We start from the raw sequence: 25,210 nt of genomic DNA, 5'->3' as shown, positions 1-25,210 counted from the left end.
CTCTGACAGTCGTATTACACACACTGATAAAATGAGATGGTCTGGGGAGAAGGCTCAGTGGATAAAGTGCTTACAGCACAACTATAAAGGCCTGAGTTCAAATCCCCAGTATCCACATAAAAGCCAGGTGTGATGGCATATGCCTCCACTGCTAGCCGTGGCGATGGGTATCTGGCAGATCCCAGAGTGCACACAGAGAGACCTTGAGCTGCCTGGAGAGGGTCACTCAGGGTTCTTCTTCAGCGTGTGTCTTGGAGGGTAAAGAATTACCCAGCAGGACTAGAGAAACTCCACCAAAGGCTGATAACTGCTTTTTCTCACCACTCAGGCTGGGAAAGCTCAAAATTGAAACTTCATGAGGAGGCGGGTGTAGTGCCTGGTTGTCTTTATTTATCTTGCTGTGGGAACTCTTTAGCCCTCTGGACCAGTCTTGGAAATCGTCGTAAATTATGAGTTGGAATGATAGAAGTGTTTTCAAGTAACTTAACGTAACTCAGAGCTCAAGGGTGCAGATGTACAATCAGACACTGAACTGTGGACACTGATAGCCAGCCAAAAATCAGTCAGAGTGCAAAGTAGCAGGGAGGTGACCTGTGTTAATGAGAACAGTCATCAGCCAGAACCTCCTGGAGCTGATACAGATGTGGTCTTAGCCAGATACTGCAGCTGTGTCCTGTTTATAAAGTTAGGCAGAGATGTAGACAATATATAAAGACTCAGACTCTAGAAATGAGGATTTACTTTGTTTGTTTTATGCCTGTGAGTGTTTTGTTTGCATGTATGTGAATACACCCCATGTATACGTGACTGATATGGTGTCCTCAGAATTCAGAAGAGTACATCAGGTCCCTTGGAACTGCGGTTACAGATGGTTATGAGCTGTCAAGTGGGTTCTGGGAACCGAATCCTCTACAAGAGCAGCAAGTGCTCTTAACTAACACTGAGCCATCTCTCTAGCTCCCAAACTCCAGAACTAAAACCAACTGTATCCGAGATGAAATATGCATAGACTAAGGATGAATTAGCTATTGCAGGGGAAAATGAACTTGAAGGCATAGCAAAACAAGCTGACCAAAATAAAACATAAAGTCTTGAAAAGTGAAAAGTCTAGAAAGTCTGGGACAATTATGATCTGATCCGTCTAAAATGCATGTAAGTGGAATCTGTGGCAAAGAAGAGGAAGATAGCGGCTTGAACGTCTCCAGATTGGGCAGCGACTATAAAGCTACGTTCAGGGACCCCAGAAAGGAGGCTGGGAAGATGGCTCAGTGGGTAAAGCACTTGCCATGGAAACATGAGGACCTAAGTTCAGAATCCAAGAGCTAAAGCAAGACATGGTGGGATGTGTCTGCAACCTCAGCACTCCCATGGCAAGATGGAGACGTAGAGGAGTAGACAAGAGGGTCTCTGGAAGTTTGTGGGTCAGTTAGCTTGGCATGGACAGCAGCAACAAGATCCTGTCTCAAACAAGGTGGAAGGAAAGGGTGGACACCCAGGGTGCATGTGCGGCATGGCACACATATGCCCACATGCACGCACACAGATGAAAACTCACAGATGCATACACAGATGCACGCACACACAAGCATGCACACACAAACACAAAGAATGAATAATTCTCAGCAGCCACAGATGGGAGCAAGGAGCCAAGCTAGGAGTCTGTGACAGCAAGGGAGGAGATAAGAGAGTGATGATTTGTGTTAGCTGGGAGAAGCAGAGTAGCCGGGGCTGGTCTCAAGACACCATGAAGGTGGAGACAGCAGGGTCTCCCTGGGAGCTGCATGGAGGTGAGGGAAAGAGGACTCGAGAACAGTGTCAGTTTCTGGCCAGGGCAGCTGAGGGGATGGAATCATAGTTCACAGGTAGGGAGGGAGTGACCCTGGAAAAAGCAGGATTGGGGTAGGCATCCGGAGTGAAACAGTGTTCACAAAGCAGCAAGTGCACAGTGGTGGTGTTGTCAAAAATGGAAATGGGATTTTTGAGTTGCTGTGTTCGGATTGTGCTTTTAGTTCACCTTCCGTGAGGAGCAAAAGACAGCAGAGGCTCAAAACATTTCTAAGTGTAAAATTGACCCAAGACCCGCTATTGTCAGGTTACATGGATCCTATGCTGGTTAGTTTTAAACATCAACTTAACCTAACCTAGAATCTCCTGAGAAAACAGCCTCAGTTGGTGAATTGTCTGGAATGCCTCTTGGGGTTGAGGGTGTCTTGAGGTAGGGAGACCTGCCCATTATGGGAGGTGCCGTTCCCTGGTTTGGGGTTCTGGACAGTTAAGGGTGGAGAATGCAAGCGGAGAGCGAGTGGGTGGCATGAGGGCTTCGTTCATTTCTGCTCCTGACTACAGATGTGATGTGGCAAGCTGCTCTGAGTTACTGCCACAATAACTCAGTGATATATTGTATCTAACCTGGGGGGATAAGCCATGTAGACCGGTGGTTCTCCACCTGTGGGTTGAGACTCCTTTGGGGGGCGGCGCATATCAGACACATCATGACTCCTAACTTGCAGTTATAAAGTAGCAATGAAATGATTTTGGTTGGGGGTCACCACAACATGAGGAATGGTATTAAGGTCACTGCATTCTGGAGGTTGAGAGCCACTGAGCTAGATCCTCTCCTTCCAAAGGCTGTTTTTGGTCAAGGTGTTTCATCTCAGTGACAAAAATGGGTCTAGAATAGTTCACCTTCAGGGTTCAAAGGTCAACAAGAGTTGCACTCACCACCTCCACTGTTTCTTGTAGGGTCCACAGCCACTGTCACTGCTGCAGACTTGTGACAGGCTTAGAAGACACAGTACTGGCTAGCAGACTCCATCCTTTTCATCATGATTCATGGAGTAATGTAAGCTTAGTGGACACCTTTAAAATAAAGTGCCCCAGAAGCACCCAGGATGTGGAATTCTGGCTGCCTGCAGGGATTGGAGCACCCTTATGTGACAGTTGGTTACCGAGGCATCTATGGGCAGAAAGTCCTTGTGGGTAGGGAGGTCTGTGCAGTGGGAAAGGAAGTCCAGGTTTCTCTGAAGCGCCTCCACTTTCTCAGCTCTCCTCCAAAATCAAACAATTTCCTTCTTGAACTGTGGGGTGTTTTTTAAGAATAGCAGTTATTGATCCATTGGACCTAATATCAAGATTTAAAGGTTCACAAGCCTTGAAGTAAAATGGCAGCCAATAAAATTTCTCCAATTGACTTTTTATTCCTCTTGGTTTTTCAACCCAGATTTCAGTAGTCTCAGGCCTTAGGTTGAAAATTGTGGAGATTGGTAGCTTACAAGCAAAAATGGCTGCCTGGAAGCTAAAACTCAAACAGGCATGTGTCACCCACAACACATGTTGCCTAAAAACTACCCACAGCCACACTAGCTGAGGGGTGGTCTATATGTCTGAGTTTGGATTTTTCATTGTTGTTTTATTGTTCTTACAAACATTTTCTAAATCTTCTAGAAGTAGATACTGCATTCATCTTTAATAAAAGCTTCCATTTATCATGTGTTTTTATTCGTTTGTTGGTGTGCTAGGCTCTGGGTGGGACACTTACCAGTTACAGTGTGGTTCCAGCTTCTTAGGCATGATTTTAAGGACGTCTCCTACTGCATGATCTAGATTGAATCTTAGGAGTGCTCTTGGCTAAAGTCAACAAAGCTAGTAGAAGGCAGATCAAAGCATGTGACTCTCTTTATCACCATGTTCTCATATAGATAAAGGCCCACATTTCACAGAGAGGAGGAAGGGATCATAGTAGTTTACTTGTTAATGGCTGAAGGTCCTTGAACTAGCACTTCAAGGAGGTTTTGCTAGAAAAGTCCATCAAGCATGGCCAACACATGCTCCACTTGCATTTCATACTCCATGTTGGAGATAATACACACCTATCCAGGAACAGGCAATTTAAATCCAGTTGGACTGGTTAGAGATGAGTGGAATTCTAAGTATCATTGGTCTAGAGTTTAAGGAAAAAGAGAGGAACCAAAGAAAGGTGAAGGTGTCTCTCCTGGTTAGCATTAACCATCAACCTGACACAGCCTAGAATCACCCAAAAAGAGATTCTCAATTGAGTATCTGTCTTCAGGTTGGTCTGTGTGAAGGCTTTGATTGATAATTGATGTAGGAGGGTCCGCCCACTGTGGGCATCACCATTCCTTAGGCAAGTAGTCCAGAGTTTCTATATAAGAAAGCTAGCTAAGCACAAGCCAGTGAGCTAGTTAGCAAGCAACATACCTCCAAGATTTGTGCATAAATTTCCTGCTTGGACATCCCTTGGTGACAGACTATGACTCGGAAGTGTTAGCTAAGATAAAACTTTATCCTCCCTGCTGTGCCTTTGGTTGTTGTGTTTATCATGGCAGTGGAATGAAGAGCATCATCTCTCTCTCCTCATGAGAATGGTATCAGGGAACCATTGTGACAGCTAGGCAGCTTAGTTTAGGAACAGAACAGAGTACTCTCCTTGTGGCAAGTTCTCCACATTTGGCTTGGGATAGAGGTTGAGGGACCAGCAGTCCTCCATCTCCACACACTCAGATCCCAGTTCTGCCCAAGCAATGTACAAAAACCATGTGGTCTTTGCTCATAGTATATAGAGAGATGCGTGTGTTTAGTGTTTGTTTTGATTTTATAACAATGTGATTGGGCTGTTTTGTTCTATCAGGAGCTTCTTTCATTTTATGTATTATGTTCATGCTGTCAGCGACCTTCCATAACTGTGTGATACTCCTCAAGAGTAATCCTCTCCCTTGTAGAAAGGTGAGCCATACTGGTACTTTCCAGTTCTTTGCTTCTTGGAGACGCCATGGCAGAACACTCTGGAACCTGTAACTCTTTCCAGCTTGTTTATCTTCTCTCCTTTCATGAACCAAGTGTCTAGGGGTAAAGTCCATTTCTAGCAGCTGTCAGCTATCACCTGTCCCTCTGCCATGATGTCCCTTAGGAACCACAGTCACTAGAAGAGGCTGGAGGATCATTGTGAGTTTTAAGCCAGCTTTTGGCTAGCTAGCAAGAGCCTGTCTCAAAAAAGAAAAGAAAAGGAAACAATTGTTTATGACCAGAACAAAGAAGTCTCGAGAAGGTAGGACCATACAGGTTTAAAGAAAAATCATAGTCCAAGGTCTGGTTGAGACTGCCTGTATCTGAATTCAGGAACAAGAAAGTCAGGAATGTAAATCTACGCAGTGATGCCTGATAGGGCTGAGGCCCATGACTAAGTGGTAATGAACTTCATTCCTCTGGCTGTCTTGAGCAGGTGTGCGTGGCTGGCTCCCAGCAAAGCATCTGTGAATGGAGCCGGGCTTCATAAAGAACTTAGCTTCGGCTCTTTTCTCCCACACATCTTCCTGCTCCCGATTCTAGCCAGCTGTGAGCTGCTGTGTGCTGTTTCGGTTTTGTTTGGTTTTTGACACTGAATTTCTGCATAGGTGGAGCTGGCCTTGGACTCCAGGCAGACACCATCCTCCTCTCCCACCCCATCAGCACCAGGGCTTTCAGGGCTGGGAGGACAGGTACCCACCACCACATTTGGCTCCAACCAGGCGCATCAAAGAGAAAGCTGTCTCATCCCCAGACAGAGAGAAGGGCTGGGGGTGCCTGCTTAGGAAGAGACTGAACACTGGTGTGTGGCCACAGAGAGCAGGCTTAGCAATAGGCACACAATTCATTCAGTTCTCACTGCTCCTTCTGTGGCTGTCACATGACCAGCTGTGGGTTTCCTGACGTGGTAGATCCTACCTTGGAATTGTGACCAGAATAAGCCCCTTTCCTCCTAAGCTTCTTTTTGTCAAGGTATTTTATCATCGCAACAGAAATGAAACTCAGACAGGGCCACACAAGAACAATCTGCCAGATTTGTCCCTCGGCCAGAGTTTTGTGGGTCCCCGAGGCTGGGGATGTGGGGATCCGAGCATCACCTCTTAAGAGGTGGCATCATGCTGGGATATGACGACTTGAGACACCACAAGCCACATAGTGAGTATATATGTATGGGGTCCATCATAAGGGTTTGGGGTGCAGCTTATAGCTAAGGACCCAAGGGAAACGCCCTTGCATAGTGCCCACACCCCCCAGGCATGCTATCTCATGCCTTTGTTCACTCAGGCTCCTTTCTCATTTCTGGAGTGTGCCCCACCCCCACAAGCTGCCCCCCAGTACACAGGTGCCCAGACAGGACATTGCTTCTTTCTTGGCAGGGCTTCAAATCCAGTGATGTCCCCTATGGACTTCCCTGTCTGTGGGACTCTAAGTGGCCACTTCCCTTCCTCAGTTCCCAGGCCTTCCTTCAAGCAGGGATGTCATGCCCACCTGGTCTGCCCTGGGAGTCATATCAGAGTTTAGGAAAGTGTTCCACAAGTGCCAACCCATCATGGAGCTCCAGCTCCCTCCTCGGACCCCTTTTCCTCTCCCACCTCTTCTTCTCTCCTCCTCCTCCCACTCCTCTCTTCCTCCCCTAACCTCCTGGTAATGTCATCTCCTTCATGAGCCCCACTGTCCTCAGGATCCCAGGAAACCTTTCTGCAGTGGTGCTGAGAGTTTGAATATTTACCACAGTGGCCTTTGAACTTGAGTGGGCATCAGAATCATTCAGATTTGTTTAAAAACAAAAAACAAACAAACAAACAAACAAAACGCTGGTGGCCGCCCTGAAAGGCTCTTAGCCAGGCGGTCTGGGATGGGGCAGTGAGTTAATGTTCTAACAAGCTCCCAGGTCTACTGAGGCTGCTGGTCCAGGCAGGACAACTCCTTCAGAATGGCTGTCTTCCCTGCTCCCCTTTGCTTCCTTTTCCCTTCTGTCCTCCTATCCATCTTCTCGCCTGAAGCAAAACAGAGTTTATTATAAAGCAAATAAATTAGCTTTCCTTCTGCATAATAATCTTAAACTGAGTGAACTGGCTTAGATATTGTTCCCCAGAATTGGACTCACCCACTTCTTTAGAAACCTAACATGGGCTGGGAAGATGTCACAGTCGGTGAGAGCACTTGCAATAGAAGTATAAGGACTTGAGTCTGAATCTCCAGCACCTATGTAAAAAGATGGCTGTAACTTCATGCCTGTAACTCAGTGGTGGGCAGCTGGAGCCAGATGCTCAACAGACTAAGAATATAAGAACTCCTTGGTAAATGACACCAATGGAAAAAGAAACTGACGTTATATTCAAGCATAAAAGGTCCGTATGTCGTCCCCCACAACCCATCCCAAGATCAGGTCAGGCTAAGACAGCCTTCTACCCAATATTGCTTTACAATTTCTAGCCAGGACAAGCAGACATACATAGATAGATAGATAGATAGATAGATAGATAGATAGATAGATAGATCAGACAGACAGACAAACAGACAGACAGAGGCAGGTAGGCAGGTAGATAGATGGCTTCTAGGTTGGAAATTAAAATTATCTATTTGTAAATGATGGTGTGTGTGTGTGTGTGTGTACAGAATATTCTGAGGAATTCATAGTGGTCAGCATGCCTTCTAACACATGAGCATGACCTGCTCTAAAGAGGTTGCAAGGATATCTTATTTAATTAAGTAAAGCTTCTACACCAGCTTACAGGCACCAAATGGAGGGACAGAGATGTCCTGCATCAAGAGATATAAATAACCAGATGCAGACCTCTGCAAATCCTGGAACGAAAGTGACCCGGTGTCTTCAGCACACCAATTATAAGGAAATGATGGACAATCTGAGAGACGCAGGAGACCTGTCCTTCGTATACACACACTTGGTTTTAATCTTCATTCAAACCAGCCAACTGTAGGAGAACGTAAGACCAGGGAAACTGGAGCACCAACTAAATATCCTACCCTGCTTTTAGTTTATGTTGTTTGTTTGTTGTTTTGTTTTGTTTGAGACAGGATCTCACTGTAGTGACTGTCTTGACTGTCCCCAAACTGGCTCTGTAGCCCATAGTCAGTGCTAAGATTAAAGGTGCACCCAGCTTCTCCTGGGACAGCCAGCTGGGACAAGCAGGCCTCTATATGGCAACACACTGTTTTCCACGGATGACCTAGGATCAGTCAGACAACCTGGTCACACCCTTGCTGTTGCTGTGCCATACCTGTGGAGAGGACCAAGCTGCTCTTCTGTTAGACCTGACCATGTCTCTCCACTACATGAACCCTCTTCAACTTCTAGGATTAAAAACCTTTGAAGAATTCTTCCACAAATGCTTGTCTTTCCTGTCTCCGTGTCTCTGTTACTTTCTAAACTTTGTGAGCCAGTTCTACGGGGAAACCTACCCCACCCCCATTGTCACCTGCCGTTCATGGTGGTGGTGTCACAGGTTAACCTTGGTAATGTGTACATCACCTCTTTTAGCTTTTTTTTATACAGTCAGTACAAAAAAATTTGTTGTGAGTTTTATAACTTTGTATCATTTTAGATAAGTTTGTGTTTGTACTTGTGTAGAGTGAAAGGACGGTGTTGTCTAGGGTTAGAATGCAAATTGCGGGAAAAAAAAGACAAACTCAACTTCTCCACCTCTCTCCTACCCTAATGTCTGCAAAGGACTTGGGACTCCTGTTTACCCTGAAGCATCACCCAAGTTCCTGCCACAGTGTGAGAGCTGAATGGTGACTCTGTGTCGTCTCTCCTCCTTGTCTCCCTCCAGCTGCAACAGCAAGCTCTACCTGGAGAGGCTCCCCAACACCAGCATCATCATCCCTTTCCACAACGAGGGCTGGTCCTCACTGCTGCGCACTGTTCACAGCGTGCTCAACCGCTCGCCCCCAGAGCTAGTGGCGGAGATCGTGTTGGTCGATGACTTCAGTGATCGAGGTAGGCCTCACCCACCCTGGCTCTGCTTTCTGAGCTCCATGCTTACAAAGGGATGCTGCCGAGAACACAGGTTCCGAGCAGTGTGGTATATGATTCCTTACTTATGCAGCAGTGACTACAAAGACCTGAGACCTTACACATGATCTCACTTCCCCATTCACAGTGTCCCAGCAACAGGTCCTATTTTTTAAAAGATGGATGGATGGATGGATGGATGGATGGATGGATGGATGGATGGATGCCAGTAGAGGAAATCAGATCCCATTACAGATGGCCATGAGCCACCATGTGGTTGCTGGGAATTGAACTCAGGACCTCTGGAAGAGCAGGTAGTGCTCTTAACCACTAAGCCATTTCTCCAGCTTTCTAACAGATCCTATTTTAATCCCCTGTTGATGGTTTGGAAATGCCGTAAACCATGAAGAACAGAAAACTAGATGAACAACAGCTGTTTTAAGTCACGGATCTGTTCACTTTCCTGTCTACCTGTTTACAGGACTGGTATTTCTCATATCTGGGGGCTAACCGAGTTTGCTTTCTGTTACTGTGATGAACACCATGACCCAAAGCAACTTGAGGGAGGAAAATGTTTACTTTTATGGTCACAGTTCATCATTGAAGGAAGTCGAGTCAAGAGATTAAACTGGAACTGAAGCAGAAGCCATGGAGGAATGTTGCTTGGTCCCTAACTTTTGCTTAGCCAGCTTTCTTACACAGCCCACAGTGGGCCAGACCCTGCTCTGTCAAACAACAATGAAGACAATACCGTACAGACATCCACACAGACTAGTCTGATCAAGCAGTTCTTCAGCTGAGATTGCCTTTTTTCAGGTGACTCTATATGTACTAAGTTGGCAGTAAGAACTAACCAGACTAGGAGCTGTAATAAAAACAAACAAAGCCAGGCCCTTAACTCATTCAGTGTCTTGTCCCTTTCCTCCTGGTCACAAAATAGCTGCTGAGACCTGTGGACGTTCAGGGTAAAAGGCACTGCTTCCTCCTATTAAGCTTCATCTTTTTTTCTAGAAGTTTCTCCAGAACCTTGTAGCCAGGGGTTCTGGGATCTGGTCCTTCTATCAGTGTGGGAAGCTATGAGGTTTTGTGTCTGACGTAGAGGCAGGAGGACAGAGGCATGAAATAAGTTTGAGAAGCCAGCCTGCCTGTGGCATTTATCACAGCAGTACCAAGCTGTGTCTGTGTGCCTCCATCCATGTGATGGTGTCCATATGCAGAACCTTTTGACTGTGCATCTCACCTAGAGGTTGAAGAAACACACAGGTGCAGCCAGACATGAAACCCAAGACAGACTGCCTTCCAGCTCCCAGCCTGTCACTTCTCGGGTATCCAGTAAGATTGGTGAACCTTCGACAGCGATGGGAAGCCTTCCTTATCTTGTAGCTAATCCGGCTTTTAGCTGCAAGCCTGGAAGTAGCTAGCCTCAGACCTCGCCCCTGACTCCCACTTGCTCTGTGACCATAGCCCAGGTACCTGACCCACTCTGTGCTTCAGCTCCCTCATGTGTAAAAAGGGATAAGTAAGATCAGTTTCCTTTTAGGAACCCTGACTGTTAAATGAATTGCTAGATACTAGACAATAGATAGTAAGGCACTTGGGGCAGTGCCTCACGCAGGGAGAGCAAATATAAGCCTGTTTCTGCTGGCTGTTATAACTGCTTCTGGCAGTTATTTATGACTGGTTTGTGGTGGACTACCCCATGTCCTCTCTCTACTGTTCTCTTTGCAGCCTCTTATCTCAACCTCCTCCTAGCTTGGCTTTACTATCCTCAGGTCAGAGAATCCCGTTATATAACACAAAGGCCTTTGTGGCCCGAGGGAGCAAGTGACCCTCCATAGGGGCAAATGGTCTTTTCAACTTTGCTGACACACTTACTCCAAAGCATCACCCACTCTTAAGAGTCCCCAGCTTGTCCACCTGCAACAGCAGAGTCAATGGACCCCCACCTATCTCTCCCAGGGCCTGCTCTGGGCTGCTCCTCTTACAGTGGCTCCTCCCCAGCTGTGCTTAGTAGCTACACTGCTGGAGCATCCTGGGAGATCACACAGCTAGGCTTTCTGGGACCTGTTTACACATTCCTCCGTTCCACGGCTTCCCTACTTTTGAACAGTATCTTTCCCGAGGAGCTCAGCTGTGAGCGTGTAAGCGGATAAGCAGTGCTGTTGTCTCGTCTTCGGATTAACTGTGAGCTACCTGGAGTGTTGACATGCTGAGGTGACAGCCATGGGGTATCTTCTGCACAGTAAGACTTCCGTCACACAGAAAGGGAAACGGAGGCTGAACGGATGCTGTAGGGTAGCGTACCCCCTCACGCATTCTAAGAGTAGTCAGGTAACTTGGCATGGAACTGGGTCTAGCCTGAGATGGGTTCCATAATTCTAAGAACCCCAGATCTACAGTAATGGTTGTTTGGTGTCACTGTGATGCATGCAGGCTTGTGGGTCTTCCTACCTATTCCTCTTGACACTGTGACCACACACACCGGTTTGCAGGCCCTCCTGTCCATCCCTAGTGTCATTGTGACCACAAACTAGCTTGCAGGCCCTCCTATCCATCCCTGGTGTCACTGGCTTGCAGGCTCTCTTCACCTTTAGCTGATCTCCTGGGCACTTTCCCTCATACTTAACATAGAGGACTGTTGAGATTCAAGCACTTCCGGAATAGCAATTAGTTTGTAATGAAAGAAATCTATAAACCTTCAGGGAGTGTCTGGCAAAAACACAAGGTGTAAGAATCAATGTATTTATGGGACATCTTGCGCATCTTTAAGAAAGCAAAAGCTTGGGTTTTTGAATCAAGCACTATATAAATGATGTCCTGGGAAAGAAAAGAATCAGGTGAATCTCTTCAGATTGCATCTGAAGCATCAAGAGCTCCGGTGTGTGGGAAAGGATTGTTTCTGTAGTGGAAAAATAGCTGCATTATATTTTCAGAAAGTGACACTTCCACTGAGGCGGTGAGCTGTCTGCATTTTAAAAACTGTGCACAGCCGGGGCACTCAGCTGTGCCTTTTCTCTTGGATTTCCTGTGCCGACTTAAGCCTTCTCCATGAGCGTGTGTGTGTGTGTGTGTGTGTGTGTGTGTGTGTGTGTGTGTGTGTGAAGCCAGCCAGTGAATAGTCTCAGATGTCATTTGTTTTAGTTTCATTTCTGTTGCTTCGGTAAGACACCCTGACAAAAAGCTTCTTAGGAGAAAAAGGGTTTATTTGAGTTCATAATTCCAGGTGGCAGCCCATCACTGCAGAGAAGTCACAGTGGCAAGAACTTGAGACATCTGGTCACATCACATCCATGGTCAAGAGCAGACGGCAGTGAATGCATGTGTGCCCGTTTGCGTGCTTGTGCTCAGCTTGATTTTTTTTCTATTCTTAGACAGTAAAAGACCACCCCCCCACACTTAGGGAGTGGTGCCACCCATGGTAGGCTGGGGTCTTCCCCATCAATTAACTTGAGTAAGACAGTCCCCCACAGACATGTCCACAGGCTAATAACCCAGTGTAGGCAGCCCCTCACTGAAGATCTTGTCTCAGGGGATTCTCTGTTGTATCTTGTTGACTATTTAAACGTTTTTAAATTATATTTTATTTTTGCCTGCGTGTTCATCGGTATGTGTTTGGGCACATGACAACTCGTGAAAGTTACTTCTCTTTTTCTGCCATGTAGGTCCCAGGGACCAAACTCAGGTTGTCAGATTTTTGTTGCAAGCACACCGAGCCATCTCACCATCCTGAGTGACAATTAAAGCTAACCTTCACATCTTTCTCAGGAGCCATCCACCTGGCGTGTTGGTGGTTTTGTTTGTTTGCTTTCGAGAGGGAGCCTCTAAGTGTCTTGGTGCTTGCTACTCAGCTAGATTGGCTGTCCAGTGAGCTGCAGTATTCTGCTGTCTCAGCCTCCTCAGCTCTGAGATTACAAGCATGCAGCACCATGCCCAGCTTTCCTCTTAGGCTGGGGATCAGACTTAGGTCCTTGTACTTACATGGAAAGCTCTTCCTTGACTGGATCCTCTCCCAGGACTCTGAAACCAAACTGTAAATGGTTTCAGTGTTTCACTAAAAGAGTAATGAGTGGGGAATGAAGCCAGCGGAGCAGAACATTTCCTTGCTCAGGGAAATGTCCCCAGAGAGAGGACATGGAATCACCCTGCTCTCAGTCTGTGTTCAGGTGACTGCTGGGCACTCTGCCAACTGAAACCTGCTAAGTGTCACTCATTTGAACTGACTAAGCAGGGGGCACAAAGAAGAAAGTGAGCGTTAACACCGAGAGGGTGCTGATGATAGACCAGGCCCTGTTGTGATTGGATGGTTTGGATGAGAATTGTCCCCACAGGCTCATGTGTTTAAACACTTGGTCCCCAGTTGGTGGTGCCATTTGGGGAGATTGTGGGACCTTTATGAAGTAGAGCCTTGTGCTTGCTTTGGCAGCACGTAGACTACAGTTGGAATGATACAGAGAAGATTAGCGTGGCCCGTGCACAAGGATGACAGGCAAATTCACGAAGCGTTCATTAACAAATGGATCAGCTATCTCTACAAAGACTTTAATCATCATGGGAAGTACAGATAGAACAGGAAATGAAGAGATAGTATTTGTCACCACGGAGAAGGGGAACAGGACTTATCCTGACAAGGAAAGAGCTTTGTGTGCTCTCTATAATGAAAATGGGGCTTCTTTGGGGAAAAAAAAAAAGGTACAGTCTTACTGGAAGAGGTGGGTCAGTGCTAGCTCCTGAGGTCTTAAAGCCTGTTGCCTACTTTCCGTCTGCTCTCTGCTTCCATGTGCCTGCAGGTGTGATGAGTCCCAACCACATGCTCCCAACACTTTAGCCTCCACTGTGCCACCCCAGCCCTGACAGACAGTACCCCCTCAATTAGTGCGTGAGCTAGAGTAGAACTTTCTCCCTTTAAGTCAGTGGTTCTCAACCGCAGGTTGAGACCCCTTTTCGGGTCAAATGACCCTTTCACAAGGACTTGCCTAAGACCATCAGAAAACACATGTATGTACATTATGATTCATAACAATAGCAAAATTACACTTATGAAATAGCAATGTAAATAACGTTATGCTTGGGGGTCACCACAATAGGAGGAACTGCATTAAAGGGTCTCAGTATTAGGAAGGCTGAGAACCACTGTCCTGAGTTGCTTCATGTCAGACATTTAGTCACAGCAACGAAAAGTAACTAAAACAAGTGATTTAAACACGTTGTAGCAACCGACCTGACTGACTGGAAAGCCTCTGCTAGCTACCATTTGCCAAAAGGGAAAATGCATATATTTAGCATAAACCCAGAGTGTAGGAAATCAACACCCTTCCCTGCCCTGCACGTCACCTCCTAGATAAAACAGCAAAACTCTTAAGTAAAATTCAAAATATTTAATCACAACATTTGATCCTTACCCAAATCTCTGAAAGATATTGTCTCCTGTTTTTATTTCTCTTAAGCATTAGTTCAGATCCTTTAAATAATACTGTTCATAATAAGTTAAGGAAGGGCATTGGCCAAAAGATAGGTGTCATCTACTACCAACACCAACAAACACACACATGAGCATGGTCTCACATGCACACATGCAAACACATGAATCAGCACCAACATACAGAGATATCTGCACACCCACACACAGCCACATGCATGCATATGTATACGTTACATGTATATACGTCCATAGACACACCAACATATACATTCATTCATATGCACACACATTCACACCCAGGTATTTGGATGCATATACACACACACACCAATACCGACTCATGCAGACATACACACACCAACACACACATGCATATGGATACATTGCACACACACACAAACTGACACACACCAGTGCCAATTCACACAGACATACACACCAACACACACATGCATAAATATGCATGCACACACACAGAGAGAGACATACACCAGTACCAACACTTAGAGACATGCACACTAACACACACACATATGCACACGGGCTTGTGCACACAAACACAGATGCACTCACCTGGCAGCCTCCAGATGTAGTCATGGCTTACAGACACCACAAGAATTCTTCCTGCTTTTCTGAGACGACAGGCATGTCTTGTCAGGCACCAGTCACTCCAGAGCCAGTGGTGGTTTTATTTGAATCCAGAAGCACCTTTGAAGCTGTTACCATCTGGCTTTAACATGTCACTGGTTCTCATAGCCCCAGCTAGGCACAGCTCATAGTGCTGAAGATCAGGTTGGCCAGATCCACACACTTATGTGTCTTTATTCTGAGATTTTTCTGAAAGGAGAAAATAGTATCCAGTACTCTCCAACCTCGGAAGCTTAATTTCTCATCTGCCATTTCCTCTTTCTTTCTTATCTCAAATTAACAAATTTTATGGCCGTGCAATTTTTACATCGTTCCAGAGAACAAAGGGTCAGGCATATGTTGAACCTCTGGTGTCGACATTGGCCCTATAAAGTAAGATGTATTCTGCTTAGCCTTGGGAAACCTGCACATTGAGTTCCTTCCAGAAACATTCTTTGATCCCACAGTGATTTTTAAAAATTAATTATATTCATTTGCTTCATTTCTTAGAGATGCACACATTATGTGCGAGTGAGTAGGAACTCTAGAATAGCCACTAACTTCTTCCTGTCTGCTGCTGGCTTTCCACGTCTGAGCCTGCTGCTTACAAGGGGATCTCCTGGGCTCTGTAGACAGCCACAGTGAGGAAACACAGCAGGAGAATGGGAAGCTCTGCTCTCTGCCAAGCCTGCTCTGATAGATTTGTTCCTACATGCTGTCAGAATGCGTGCTAGAGTGTTCTCCCTCTGAACTGCTTGCTAGCCTCTCATCATGAATTCCAGCTAACGGTCACTCTACTGGGCCTCACAGCGACCAGCCCTGACCTTTCCCAGACAACGTACCACATCTGGTCTGGGACAGCCCTGTGACACAGAAGTGAGGGAGATTGACCATCGAGCAGTCCTTCCTAAGTAGAGGCCATTGCAAGACGCTCTATGTAGTGGACACTAGCGCCCGTCCTATTCCCACCTAGGCTTCGGGAACAGGAAAGTGGAAAGTGGGGTATGGTAGCTCAGTGGTAGAGCACTTGCCTGGCATGTACTAGGCCCTGGGTGTTCCATCTCTCTCTCTCTCTCTCTCTCTCTCTCTCTCTCTCTCTCTCTCCTCCCCCCCTCCCCCCCCCCTCACACACACACACCAAAATGGGGGAGGATAAAACAGAAATAAGAAGCAAATTCCGGTTAGTAAACCTGTCTCCTTCACATGCTTCCTTGCATGCCATCCAGCCTGGCATGAATCCAGTGTGCTTTAGGCTAGTGTACACCATCAGGACATCCTGTCCCTGTCCCCAGAGCATTTGCCTTCTCTTCTCGTACAAGCCTATGGGAGTGGATTTGCCATCACTTCCACTTTCCCTGTCCGGGCTAAATGAGGATTCAGTGAGTTGATGCTCCGGGCCAGCATTCAGTGAACAACCATGGTCTGTCTGTCACTGTTACAACCAGGCTGTGTTATTACTGTTAACTGGGGCCATGCTTGCCTAGAATCTCCAGCAAGGGGCTGGGACAGTGGCTCAGTGATAGAAGGCGTTACCTTAGCATGTACGGAGTCCTTGGTTTCAGTCTGAAACATTATAAAGTAAGGCTTTCAGACTTATGGGAAACTCTGGCTTGCAGGTATGCCAAGGCCACTGAGGGCACCTTGTAGCATATTTGGAGGGTGTGATCCTGGCAAGTGTGCCACCACACATATGAGAAAGCACACATCCCTTGGCAGGGTGGGGGTTGGGGGGAGGTGAGTGTCAGCCTTGCAGGCTTATCAGACCTTGTTCTTCCAGGAAGCCTTGTTGTAAATCATCACTTTCCCACATCAGGCCAGGATTTATGGTCCCTCATGTCATTTCAACCACTGTTCATTAATCCTGAGATCTCACTTAAACTATTAAACCATCCTGTTCTGGTTGTGAGGGTTCTAGTTATATCCTCAAGAGGCTGTCATTACCCAGATTGTCAGCTACACTTAACAGACACTAGTCTGTCCCATCCCCGGTGTCATGTCTGTTGTCCCTGTCCCCCCACACCCCATCAGGACTCACCTGTGTTATAGGACAAGACCTAAGCCAAAGAGTCAGGAGGCAGAGAGCAGAAGTTCTCAAAGCTGGCTGTACATGAGATCATCTGAGAAATGTGTGTGTTGTGCAGATTCCCAGGCCACACCCTCTCCACCTGTCTGGGTGGAACCAGGGAACTGGATCACAGCCAGCTTCCCTGGGGATGCTGATAGGGATAACCCTGGGAGCCAGAGATAAGAAATCCAGCCTTGGGTGTCAGGGCTGTTCAGACCTCTTGAGGAATAGCTGGTGGGAAAAACAAAAAACAGGTATACGAGCTTTCTTAGTCACTGTTCTGTTGCTGTGAAGAGACACCATGACCATGGCAGCTCTTATAAAGGCAAGCGTTTAATTTGGGGCTTGCTTACAATTTCAGAGGTTTATCATGGCAGGGAACATGGGGACACGCAAGGTACTGGAGCAGCAGCCAATCTGCAGGCCAAGAGACAGATGCTGCCTGGTGTGGGTTTTTGAAACCTCTAACTTGGGTGACACACTTCCAACAAGGCCACTCCTCCTAGTCCTTCTCAAATACTGCCACTCCCTAATGACAAGGTATTCAAGTCTATGAGCCTATGAGTCATTCTTTTCTTTAATAATTTTTTTATTCATTTTACATTCCAACCATGGCCCCTCCCTCCTTTCCTTCCAGTCCCTCCCTTACAAATCCCCCCATTACCTCCAACCCTTCTCCTCAGAGAAGGGGGAACCCCCCTTGGGCACCACCCCACTCTGGTACATCTAGTCCCAGCAGGACTTTGACACATCCTCTCCTGCTGAGGGCCAACCAGGCAGTCCAAGAGGGAAGGGGAATCCAACGGCAGACAACAGGGTCCGAGACAGCCTTCGCTCCAGTTGTTTGGAGACCCCACATGAAGACCAAGCTGCACATCTGCCACAAATGTGTGAGTCCAGCCTGCGCATACTCACTCTTTGGTTGGAGTCATTCTTACTCAGACCACTGCTGAACATTCTTTTTCTTTTTTTTTTTTTTAGATAGGGTCCCTTGTAACCCAGGCTGACCTCAAACTTGCTATGTAGCCAAAAGATGGTCCTTGAATACCTGATCCTCCTGCCTCCACCTCCCAGCTGCTTAGATTATAAATTTACACCCTGCACCAGGTCAAGTTTATGCCGCGCTAGGGATAGAACTCAGGGCTTCATGCATGCAGGCAAGTATTGTACAAGCTAAGGTGAATTTCAGCTCCTCCTTTTTCAGTCGAGAAGCTAAATCCCAGAGAGGACAGCCATTGGTCAGGGCCCCACAGTAGAGCCACAGCCTGGTTCCCTGGCCGGCCATGGGGATGAGGTAATAATAACACTTCGGAATCATTCCACACTCTATAAATACATGGTGATGGTATTATTTTCCAGCTGGAGCGTCCCGTGACAGAAATGGCTAGGTACTTTCTCTCTAAATTATCATAATCACCTGTTTGAGGCTTCCACCAAGACCATAACTCTAAACTCACAGGGCATAGAATAAATTGTTCCTGAATGAACAATAAAAAAATTTTATGGGAGAACGTGCTTGGGGCCCTACCTGGTCCTCAGGCAGAAATGTCCTGCCTGTTCTGTTGCCCTGTCCATCTTCCTCAGGGGTAGACTGCATCTTTCACAACCATGAGCAGCGGGTTTAAAGGGTCTCTGGTTTTTCTTGGTTTTCTTGGGACATGCGTAACTTACTCATGAGCCTTTGCATATCCAAAATCCTCTACCCACATGAGCGTGCTTCAGCTTGTCTTCCTAACTTTGGAAAGGAGGAAGACCTCGATTCAGGCATCTAGCTCTTTGTGCTCAGTAAACTGTTACCCATGTGCAAAGCCTGTTTTCAAATCTAGAGGAGATCAAGTCTCCCCTCCCCCAGGAAGCTTCATCTCCGGAGGCCACGTGGCTTCAGTTCCGGGGAGTGAACCCTCTCTTGCTTGCAGGAATCTGTTCCCCAACTGCACTATTGAACTGCCTTACTTCACAGAACCAGTTAGTGACAAGTCCTGCTCCACGTTCAGGGAGCACCAGTTCCTAGCAGCTATAGCCACACTTGACACCAAACCCCTAGAGAAGGTGGGCACATGGTCAAGTCCCCACAATTCAGGCTGCTGCTATAAGACCCTCCATCCCCTCAAGAAGCAAGACTGCAGGGTCTTAACTTTGTCCCACAACTAACATCAGCCCCACAGGAGCATAGCTGCCACACACACACCCCACCTTCGCAGGTGAAATTGACCAAGAAAAAGACAAAAACAAACAAACAAAAAACCATACTGAAGTGTCCAGCATGGGTGTGACCACTAAATTCTATCACTGACTTGATTGGATTAAGAAACACCAAGGATCCAGGCCTAGTGGCACAGGCCTTTAATCCAGCTTTCAGGAGGCAGAGGCAGGCAGAGCTCTGTGAGTTTGAGGCCAGCCTGGTCTATATATTGAGTTCTAGGACAGTCAGGGTTGCCAAGAGAACCCCTGTCTCAAAAATGGGATAGGGGATAAACGCTATGACAAAAAATGAGGCACATCTTCATGCATTTCCAGAAAGGATTAACTGAGGAGGACAGACATGGAATGACCACCTTGTAGAGTTGAGTCAGTGGGAAAGTGCTTGCCTGGCAAACGAAAGGCCCTGGATTTAGTCCTCAGCTCTAAGAAAAAGTTTTAGAAAGATCACTTGCTGTTCTTGCAGAGAGGCCTGGGTTCTGTTCCCAACACCCACATGGCATGTGCTATGATGTAGCCATTGAGATTGTTAGTGGTTGTCCAGGTCAGCTAGTGCTGGGTGGCACAGATCTGCAGGAATGGAAATGTGTGTTTGGCCAAATTAAGGAAGGTATCCTCCGCCAAGTGCCTAGACATTTTGATGCCAATGCCAAGGAAATTTGATTCATGTTTGGTTTATGAAACCTTTGATCACCTGTGTACTATATCATGCCTTGGCCATCGATTAGAAGGAACTTCACACGGTTCCGTCTCTGGATACAATTTGTCCTGAATTCTGCTATGACATCTGAAGGTTGCACTAGGATCTGTGGTCCTCCCAGCAGAAACCCTCCTCAACACTAACCCCCTCCAGAACAAAAGTAGCCGGGGCTCCAGGAAGAATGGAGGGCTATATTCTTACCCACATACGTACCCCTTGTCAGTAATGCCAGGAACCTGGCTTTGGCCAGGAATTTATCTTTTTTAAGATTTTGTTTTTGATTTTTAGGGTGTTTTTTTGTTTTTGTTTGTTTTGTTTTAGCAGTGGGTCAGGGTGGCTGGATTCACACTTGTGTATTGGTTGGAGTTCCCTAAAATGAACGGAATGGATACAATGAATATATTCTTTTATATGTGTAGCTAGGTAGTCCAACAGTGGCTGATTCTGGTAGTTTCTCAGTCCATGAGAATGGATGTCTTCAGCAGTCCCAAGCTGGTGCAGGAGTCCAGAGAATTCCTAGAGAGCTGCTGGTCTTTGGTCTGTGTTGAAATCCAAAAGAAGTAGGTTCTAATACCAGCAAGGGAGTGCCTCGGCAGCTAGATAGATGAACTTGCCATTAGAGCAAGGGCACATGGGCTAAGAGCAAAAGCTTCCTTCTTCCACATCCTTTTGTGGGGGGTTTTGGTGGCTCCTCCCACTTCAGTTGATCCAATCCAGATCATGAAACTTGGGTTTTAGTTGATTCCAGATATAGTCGTGTTGACAACAGAGATTAGCTAGCACAAGGCATTTATTTGTGAGCTGCCAGTGTGGGTGCTAGGAACTGAACTCTGGTTCTCTGGAAGAGCAGCAAGTGCTCTTAACCAGTTGTGCCCCTACAGCCCCCAGGAAGTTGTTTGTTTGTAGGTTTGTGGGTTTGTGCTAGTTGTGATTTCCATCTCCAGGGCCAGTAGAGGCCAAGGTGTTCTTGGGTTTTATTTTTGGGAGTGGCCGTGGCCAGAAATTGTAAATAAACACAAATCGTACTAACACCCTCCACCCCAAAAAGTTTTCAAGTTCTGTCTCACCATACCCAGTCCAGTCTGGCCAAGGGTCTCACAGACCCTGAGGCTCAGGGAGAGTTGTCACACTCAGGGTCCCTCTTTCTAAGGAGGATCTGCTGGAGTACTCTATCAAGGAGTGAGTAGAGTCCCAGACTAGGCCACTGGGCCAGCTTGTCCTCGCCTTTGTCTGCTTCCAGAAGTCTCTGCTGAGCCCCAGTGCATTCCAGGCTTTGAGTGAGGCTTTAGGGATATCTGAGGTAGAAGAAGACAGGGCCATGTCCCAAGGAGACAAAGATTCTACAGAGCGCTACAGGAGAAGAATTAGCAAAGTGAGCAGGAGTCAGCAGAGCAAATACACAGACAAGACTGACAGTACAAGCCAGGGAGATGGCTCAATAAAGTGCTTGCACACACGTGGGGACACACGTGGGGACACACGTGGGGACCTGACTTTATTCCCTAGCATAAAAAGCTGGGTGGAGCAACATATACATGCAATCTTAGCACTGAGGAGTGGAAGCCAGGAGGAACTCAGGGGCTCGCCAGCCAGCATCTGAGTCCGTGTTCTCCATGTTCAGTGAGAGACTCGATGTGGTAGTTTGAATAAAAATGGCCCCCATTAGACCTAGAGGGAGTGACACTATTGATAGGTATAGCTTGTCAGAGGAGGTGTGCCACTGGGCCTGGGCACTGGGGTCTCAGAAGCCCAAGTCAGGCCCAGTGTCGCTCTCTCTTCCTGCTGCCTGTGGATCCAAGTGTAGAACTCTGTTACCTCTCCAGCACCATATCTGCCTGTGTACCACCATGCTTCCTGCCAAGATGATAATGGACCAAGTGTCTGAACTCTAAGCCAGGCCCAATTAAATGTGTTCCTTTGTAAGAGTTATCATAGTCACAGTTTTATTTCACTGCACTAGAAACCCTAAGACAACCCTATCTGAAAAAAATAAAGTGGAGGAAAGTACTTGGTGTTGACTTATGGATACCACACGTGTGTACGCACACAGAAAGCTGGCACACACACACACACACATTGCATTACTGGGTGGAGGGAAAGCAACACAGTAATAAACTGGTAGAACTCAGAGCAGAAGTGATACGTGTACGTGGGTGCGCCGAGTGGTCACCCTGACATTTCCTGGGCACCTCCTGCCATCACGATTATCTCACCCCACCCCTGCTCTGGTCCACTCACCAGCTGTTGTTTCTGTTTATCTTTTTGTCACCTCCCAGCCAGATTGCCAACTCATTAGCGTGCTTGGCTGGCACATGTCATCTACTTGATAGATTTGAGATGTCCCCTAGCACCACGTGGGACGGGGGTGAGACAGACCAGGGCCGAGTGCTGCTGCAGGAAGGAGCCAGGGAATCTGCCCTCGGGAGCAAGCCAGATACACACACACACACACACGCACACGCACACGCACACGCACACTGCTCCAGCCTCAGCTCCAGTCTGTACCATCCTCGTTCCTGAGTGTGCACATCGGTCCCGTGCTTACTGACAGCCCTCATCCCCATCCCTACCCCAGGTCAGGTAGCTAGGCTTCTGCTCTGAAAACACTGCCCCCACTTTACTATACTGCCTGGGAGGTCCCAGTGCCTGGATGTCAAGCCATTCACTGTTGGAACCCTTGTGATTTAGTCCCTGGCCCCAGGCTCTGGGCCAGGCACCTGCCTCTGACTGTGAGTAAGCAGTCACAGGATGAGCCAGGCTCAGTGGGAGTGGGCAAGCCTTAAAAGTTGGCTGGCCCTGTAAGTATTCACAAAATAAAAACACAGAAGCAAAAGGGGTATGCAAGGCAGCAAATGTTGCTGTCAAAGAAGCTGCTTCTTAGGTCCTGGCTTGATTTTACTGCAACCATCTCTGCCCCCCAGGAATAAGGTGGTTGGTTGCCATGTTTCAGATGAGGCAGATGAGATTCCGAAGGTTGGCATGAAGCTCGTCAGATGAGTCCAGGCACAACCGTGGGCAGGCTTTGATGGGGGAAAGGCTTGGTGTATGGGAACTGCCTGCAAAGGACCTGTTTCTATGCAATGCAGACAACACACAAAATACCAATGACCTGTGTGTGTGTGTGTGTGTGTGTGTGTGTGGTGTGGGGTGTGTGTGTGTGTGTGGTGTGTGGTGTGTGTGTGTGTGTGTGGTGTGGGGTGTGTGTGTGTGTGTGTGTGTGTGTGGTGTGTGGTGTGTGTGTGTGTGTGTGTGGTGTGTGTGTGTGTGTTTGTGTGTGTGTGGTGTGTGTGTGTGTGTTTGTGTGTGTGGTGTGTGTGGTGTGTGTGGTGTGTGTATGTGTGTTTGTGTGTGTGTGGTGTGTGTGTGGTGTGTGTGGTGTGTGTGTGTGGTGTGTGTGTGGTGTGTGTGGTGTGTGTGTGTGTGTGTGTGTTTATTATGTGTGTGTCCATCTTAGCAGTGATCTGGATGGTGGCCTCGGGTCCTTCCCTCTTCCTTGTTCCCGTTCATTAAACACCTCTGGTCTGTGAGAACTGTTTTTTGAGTTGCTCTCCTTTGCTCTAGGCCATAAACCTCTAGCTTTGAAGAACTTATGTTTCCTTCAAGATCTTAGAAACAGCCCCACAGACCTCCTTATTTGACCTTCAAAATAACTGGTAAATTTTGAGGTCGTTGCCAGTATTTAGAAGCTGAGATAATTCCCACAAAAATCTGGGTCTCTGGCTCTTCTCTTCCCATTGCTGACCCTATATCCCAAGGGGACCCCGTTAGGTCTGGGGGTTCCAGTCTAGCACTGTCCCATATATCCCTAAGCTCACCAGCTCCGGGAACACTTGATCTGCTGCCACTTCTCAGCTCCTCAGCCCAGGTGTTAACATGCATTGTTAATAATTGGTCAGAATCTACTGAGCCTGGCATGTGGCTAGCACGGGGCCAGGACACTCCAGAATGCCATCCAGAGGAAGACTGGGAAGGACGGACTTGAAATCCTGTTTGCTATACTTGGCGGAAGAGGTAGATGAAGACCAGAGTGGCCACGTACAGCTCCTACCACACCTCTGTAAACTGGGGAGAGTGTCTCTGCAACTGAGGGGCTGTCTGAGGTCCTGAGACCCGTGCCATCCTTCCTGGCTTGCAGACAGTAATAGTTTAATAATTATCAAATGGGTTTTCAGTCTGTCGGTCACTGGGTTTCTACTTTGCAGAGGAGGATTCAGAGACCTAAGTACAGAGCTGGTCTGCAGAGAAAGGAGGTGTTGATCAGGGGGTGTGGCTCAGTTGTTTGTGTCTGCCTAGTGTACAAGTCCTGAGTTGGATCCTAGTAGCACCTAAACCAGATGTGATGGCATACACCTATAATCCCGGACCTTGGGAGGTGGAGGCAGGAGGATCAGGAGACAAAGGTCATCCTTAGATATGTAGCAAGCCTGAGAGCAGCCTGGGTTACATAAGAAGGAAAGAGTGGGGGTCTGCCTGGTTCTGTCTGGTTCAGGAGCTGTGCTCACTCCCATTCCTGCATGTGCACCATCGTGTCTCTCCCCCTGGAGACTGGGACAGGAGTTACACTCACTTCCCCCACCCCCCGACAGGGCTGTGGGTCCCGGAGTGGTAGACTGGAGCCACATAGCTAGCCTTCACCCCCATTCCTCATTCAATCTTAGGAGATCTTCCCCCACAAATTGTGGTGGGGCTCCCCACACTGCTCATCCCAGAGCGTATGCTTCCTCTGCCCCGTTACCTACATGGCCTTCAGAGTTGAGGGCTGGTTTTCCTGTGTTCTGCCCATGTGTGTATGATCCTTCCCACAAGAGTCTGATTAATCACTCGGAGTTGAAGGTTACCAAGAAAAATATGCCAGAGCGTGACAGGCCATTAGTATTTGTGTTGTAGGGAAACCAGTAATCATCTTAATTGGCGCTTGCTTTGGAGCAGAGCGGGGCTCTCTTGATCGCTTTCTCCTCCTTCCTATACCCTTAGCACCGGCTTCCACTCACCGCCACAGCCTCATTTCACCCCATGAATGCCGGGTCATCTGAAGCGGCTCAGAGGAATGGGGCAAGAATGTGGGCCAGTCAGAGGTGCATGAGATCACTGCAACAAGCCTGCCTATGTCCCTGGACATGTCAGATCTGTGGCTTTGGTGGTGTGCCTTCCAAAACACAGGTGGTCCCAAGGCCCAGGGGTGAGTGAAGCTTGCCTTTGGGGACCCTCTGAATTGGTGAATTCCACCCAAACTCAGCTGGACTCTGAACCTCCCTCTCTTTTCTCTTTCATTCTTTCTTTTCCCCTTTCTCTTCCCCCTTCCCTTCCTTCTTCCCTGACCTCTATCCCTCCTCCCTGCACCATCTGTATCTATTCTTCAAGGAGGGCGGGACATGCCCCCTCTTTGAGAGGGGCCTAACTTTTGTGCATCATCCCAAACCA

The 25,210-nt window shown here is 47.5% G+C and overlaps 1 protein-coding gene and 1 non-coding gene across 3 annotated transcripts in view; both read left to right on the top strand.

The window, feature by feature from the left end:
* Positions 1-25,210, top strand: part of Galnt10 (polypeptide N-acetylgalactosaminyltransferase 10) — a 152,446-nt gene that overhangs the window by 88,226 nt on the left and 39,010 nt on the right. For both annotated transcript variants that reach the window (XM_028782510.1, XM_028782511.1), the window contains exon 4: positions 8,598-8,764. In XM_028782510.1, coding sequence (XP_028638343.1) covers positions 8,598-8,764 — 167 coding nt within the window. The remainder of the gene's footprint in view (positions 1-8,597; positions 8,765-25,210) is intronic.
* Positions 13,187-13,293, top strand: LOC114633932. Its single transcript, XR_003713263.1, has one exon. It is a non-coding gene; the product is annotated as a U6 spliceosomal RNA (small nuclear RNA).

Source organism: Grammomys surdaster, unplaced genomic scaffold (genome assembly GCF_004785775.1).
Source record: "Grammomys surdaster isolate TR1022 unplaced genomic scaffold, NIH_TR_1.0 797, whole genome shotgun sequence".
Taxonomy (NCBI): Eukaryota; Metazoa; Chordata; class Mammalia; order Rodentia; family Muridae; genus Grammomys; species Grammomys surdaster.
This window is presented reverse-complemented; position numbering and strand designations above follow the sequence as displayed.